This window comes from Protopterus annectens, chromosome 9.part0 (genome assembly GCF_019279795.1).
Source record: "Protopterus annectens isolate FY-2018-M chromosome 9.part0, PAN1.0, whole genome shotgun sequence".
NCBI classification, from domain to species: domain Eukaryota; kingdom Metazoa; phylum Chordata; order Ceratodontiformes; family Protopteridae; genus Protopterus; species Protopterus annectens.
This window is the reverse complement of record NC_056743.1, coordinates 1,931,294,861-1,931,299,575: the sequence shown is the minus strand read 5'-3', so window position 1 is coordinate 1,931,299,575 and position 4,715 is coordinate 1,931,294,861. Positions and strand designations below refer to the sequence as shown.

General features: G+C 42.2%; 1 protein-coding gene across 1 annotated transcript; it reads left to right on the top strand.

Annotated features, from left to right (window-relative positions):
* The first annotated feature begins 1,504 nt into the window (after positions 1-1,504).
* On the top strand, positions 1,505-4,110 carry JUNB (JunB proto-oncogene, AP-1 transcription factor subunit). The gene has a single exon (XM_044084741.1). It carries the CDS (start codon positions 2,076-2,078, stop codon positions 3,072-3,074), a length of 999 nt encoding a protein of 332 aa, XP_043940676.1. The 5' UTR covers positions 1,505-2,075; the 3' UTR covers positions 3,075-4,110.
* Positions 4,111-4,715: the final 605 nt, after the last annotated feature.

The window sequence follows — 4,715 nt, the reverse complement described above, 5'->3', positions numbered from 1 at the left end:
AGGGCACCACTGCACCCCCCCCCCCACCACCACCACACTACTCGGTGCCCCCATCCTGGTCTACCTACTCAAATAAATACTGAAAAAATGCCCCTGCTAGAGTGGCGCCCTAGTTGGCCTATGCCTAAGGCTGGCTATTTCAGAAAACAAATCTAGCACATAGAGGCCAAAGTATATCTATGACTGTCTACACTAATACCTACAGTAAAGATCCGTGCACATGATGTTTCAGGTATGTTTATTGATTTAAAGAATAACCTATTTCAATTGCTGTTAGAGGCAACAATTGAAAATTACCCCTCAGTCCTTCAGTGAACGTGGGCAGCTTCTGGAGAGGTATACCTACTTTGATCATCAGGTGTGTGTGGGGTAGCAGTATACCTACTTTGATCATCAGGTGGGGGTGGCAGTATACCTACCTTGATCATGAAGTGGGGGGGTAGGTAGCAGTATACCTACTTTTATCATGAAGTGGGGGTAGGTAGCAGTATACCTACTTTGATCATGAGGTGGGGAGTAGCAGTATACCTACTTTGATCATGAGGTGTGGGGGGTAGCAGAATACCTACTTTGATCATGAGGTGGGGCCCTGGGAGGGGTAGCAGTATACCTACTTTGATCATGAGGTGGGGCCCTGGGAGAGGTAGCAGTATACCTACTTTGATCATGAGGTGGGGAGTAGCAGTATACCTACTTTGATCATGAAGTATGGGGTAGGTAGCAGTATACCTACTTTGATCATGAGGTGGGGAGTAGCAGTATACCTATTCTGATCATGAGGTGGAGGGAGCAGTATCAGGCAGTGAGTACAGAAATTATAATTTCTAGCTAACTTACTGCATAAAGCAATCAGCTTGAAAACAAAAGCTAAGCCTTACGTAACACCTTCACCTCCGCACTGTGGTGCAACTGTATCGAGAAAAATGAATTGCGGGACTAAGGAGAAGGCTAACATTATCAGTGACAAAGGCACCATATAAGGGACTCTGTTTAAATTAGTAACATTATTAACTTACAAAGCTGAATAACACAATGTGAATTAACATGTATTTTCTGAAGTAACAATAATTAGAATATGTGTTATTATTTATCAGCTGTAGTTTTTCATCTTTACACCTTTTCTCAAAAAATCACCACTTTTAGAAGGAGCAATGCAAAATGTTGAGCCAAAAAATCAGGGACAGCTAAAAATATGCTGCAGTCCATACAGGCATCATCTAAATGGATGCACATATTATTTAACGTTTAGTGGACTGATGTGTTACGGTTGCTGTGTTATGGGATAAACAAATAAATATTAAAAATACACTCAAACTCAGACAACACTAAAAGCTAAAATGCCCTACTAAAACCAGGACGCTATTTACAGCCAGCAACGCGCTGTTCTTGGCAATGACGTCACAGCGTACCCCTCCCGCCTCGTTCCTGGCGTCACAGCCTCCTGCAACCAATCAGCCTTTAGACGCGTGCGAGAGTGTTATAAAAATAAAGAAGCGCCAGAGCCTTGATGGAACAACGTAGGAAACTACAGTGGTGTAAGTACTGTGTGCGGATCCTGTCCACCGAGTAGGAGCACTGGAAATCAAGACCACCACTTTGTGATATTGCATCTCTATCGCTACTGACGGGCAGTAGGCAGCAAATTGTACTGGGCAGAGACCATGCTGTGTCATAGACAGTGAATTCTTTAAACACTAGAGAAGAACTTGCTTAACTAACCTTGCTACATCTGAAACTTCAGATAACTACAGCAAAGCAAGAAAACTCAACAACTGTGCAATTGCTGTCAAGTATTTAAACTTTAAGCCTGCATCCTACTGATATTGGAAGCTCTACTAAGCCTGTAAAAATACTTTGGGAGACTCTGAAGAACCAGGTTTGATACCCGACGTTTGCACTTATAACTTTGTTTAAACCGAGGGCAACCGAAGTAAATCAAAAGGCACTTGGACGTAATACATTAATTAACCGTACATAACGTGCAGTTAAGTATCGTGTGTACGTTTGAATTTGTGCTCTGTTTGTCGTGCTTGTTGCCTAACTTGACAATTTGTAAGAGTGCTAGAGAAGTGTCTATGTCTACCAAAATGGAACAGCCCTTCTACCATGATGACTCCCTCCTCTACATGACTGCCCATCCGGAGTCTGCACTGAATGACTACAAACTGCTCAAATCCAACCTCGGACTGAATCTGAGTGCAGGCCAAAGCGAGTTCCACTTTCGGAATCACAAAGCACAACTGGCAGCTAGAACCAACCCAGATGCCACATCCGGCTATTACGACGCAATCACCAACTCGCTGAGGCTTGCCTCTCCAGATCTGGAGCGCCTGATTATCCACAATGCCAATGGAGTGATCACTACTACGCCAAGCCCAGTGGGACCAAATGGACAATATTTCTATCAGGGAAGAAGCATCACGGAAGAGCAAGAAGGTTTCGCAGATGGGTTTGTCAAAGCACTAGACGAACTGCATAAAATGAACCATCCATCACCTCCCAACGTGTCAATTGGGGGACCTGTTGGGATGCCCATCTGTACTATGGCACCTGGGAGTAGTACCAGCAGCACTATCTATGGGACATCATTGCATCCGGAGTCACCTGTCTACACCAATCTTACCACCTATAGCCCTAGCGTGGTCACCTCCACTTATCCAACAGCTACCATCAGCTACCTGCCTCAGCCACATTTCAGTAGTCACAGTGGCCTACACACAGCAACTCGGGGGCCCGTACTGAAAGAGGAACTACAGACTGTGCCTGACTGCAACACAAGTAGCAGCAGCAGGAGTGACTCTCCGTCCATGTCACCCATTGATATGGAGAACCAAGAGCGCATCAAGGCAGAAAGGAAGCGTCTGCGTAACCGTTTGGCAGCAACAAAGTGCCGCAAAAGAAAGCTGGAGCGGATCGCACGTCTGGAGGAGAAGGTGAGGAGTTTGAAATCGGACAATGCTGGACTCTCTAACACAGCTAGCCAGCTGCGAGATCAGGTTGCCCAGCTCAAGCAAAAGGTTATGAATCATGTGAACAGTGGATGTCAGCTAGTAATTAAACCACACGCGTTTTGAAGGTTGGGTATCTGGCTGCACTCTGTTGCAAGTTGTCAGACAGAAAAAGTTTATGAAAGCCACGTTGGTTTCAGAATGTAAAATAATGTCGAAGTTTGTAGCAATGTGGCCGGAGGAGAAGAATGATCGCCTCCAACTCTGCACTTGAACTGAGTAGGTTCGCAGCTGCAGTGGCCATGTCTACTGTCATGGTTAAGTTTACTGGCTGCTGTTGCATGTGCTGTGGTCATCAGGATCATTGCAGCCTGCCCTGCTCTGGACTGATTTGACCTTTGGGTCAAAAGATACTGATTCAAGACTTTAAAAGTACAGTACAGGTTAGGTGGAACAGATTAAATGTCTCATTGTTGTTTCTGGGACTGTGCTGAATGTTTTACTTACTACGTTGAGTTAATTCACATTGAATAGTACAGGTGCACACGTTGCACCATTTGGGGAAAACGCATGCACTTCAAAAATGTTTAATTTGTGTCCAGGTACTGTTGCGCATACCTCTCAAGTTGTATGATTTAGTCATAGCCTTGTTTTTATGGCTTCGTATTTACCTTTCCTCTACTGTTCTCGTTGGTGTTCTTAGTAAAGAGAAGTCACCAAACTTAGCCTACTTGACTGTCTTAAATATTAGCAGTTTCAGACCTACTGTTGTGTAAACTGTTCACTTTCTGTTTTAAAGTCTGAAGGGCAAGTGCTATAAATTACAAGTATCATAAGTTGAGACATATGCTTTCAATGTTTTATATTAACGTTTGTAGAAACTTCTGGGAGACACTGTTGTCTTAAGACTAGTGATTGTCATAAAACACTTTAGATATGTATATGGGAGGATCATATGCACATGAACTTGTTGTGTTTCATAAAATATTGTTATAAAAGAGGGGAGGGTGGGTCACTACAAGATAATGTGGATTTAAGTTATTTCCTTGTTCACTGCTTGGCTGAGCCAAGTAATGAAACGAGATCTTTTATTTGACACTTCTGAGTTGATCTGTTTACGTTTTTTTACCAGAATATTTAAGTAAATATTATTGTACATACACTGCTGGTTTGCGTGTTTCTTATTTATTATATTTTTTGTACATTATTTTTAACAGCTGCATTAACAAAATTCTGCCTAAATGTGTCTTATTGCTATGGCATAGTAAATGCCAACTAATACAAAATTAATTCTCTAGATACAGAATGCAGGCAGGCAACAGGTGACAGATATGGTACTGTGTGGGCGTGTTGCTGAGGCAATTATTGCATCCTTGCTCTTCAGCCGGGCACTAATATATATATATATATATATATATATATATATATATATATATATATATAACGTATTTATCTAGTACAATTTCTTCAGACAGGAGACTATATTTTGGTTTTCCCTTTCCAAAAGGGGTTATTGAATTGAGTGAAGTAAAGACTGGGGTTCATCTCTACCAATGCTATTTTAATTTCTCTGATGTGTCCAACTTTAATGTCGCCATCCTTTACCAAAATTAAGAGGCCTTTTCAAATTTTAAATGCTTATCAGCAATGAATTTGCCAACTTACATATTTTTAAAGTCTCCCTATTTTACTTTCTGTTTCCGATTCACTGAAACTTCAGGGAATGGCAGAAAATCCAACCTCCCACAGAGCCCGCCCCCTGTTTAC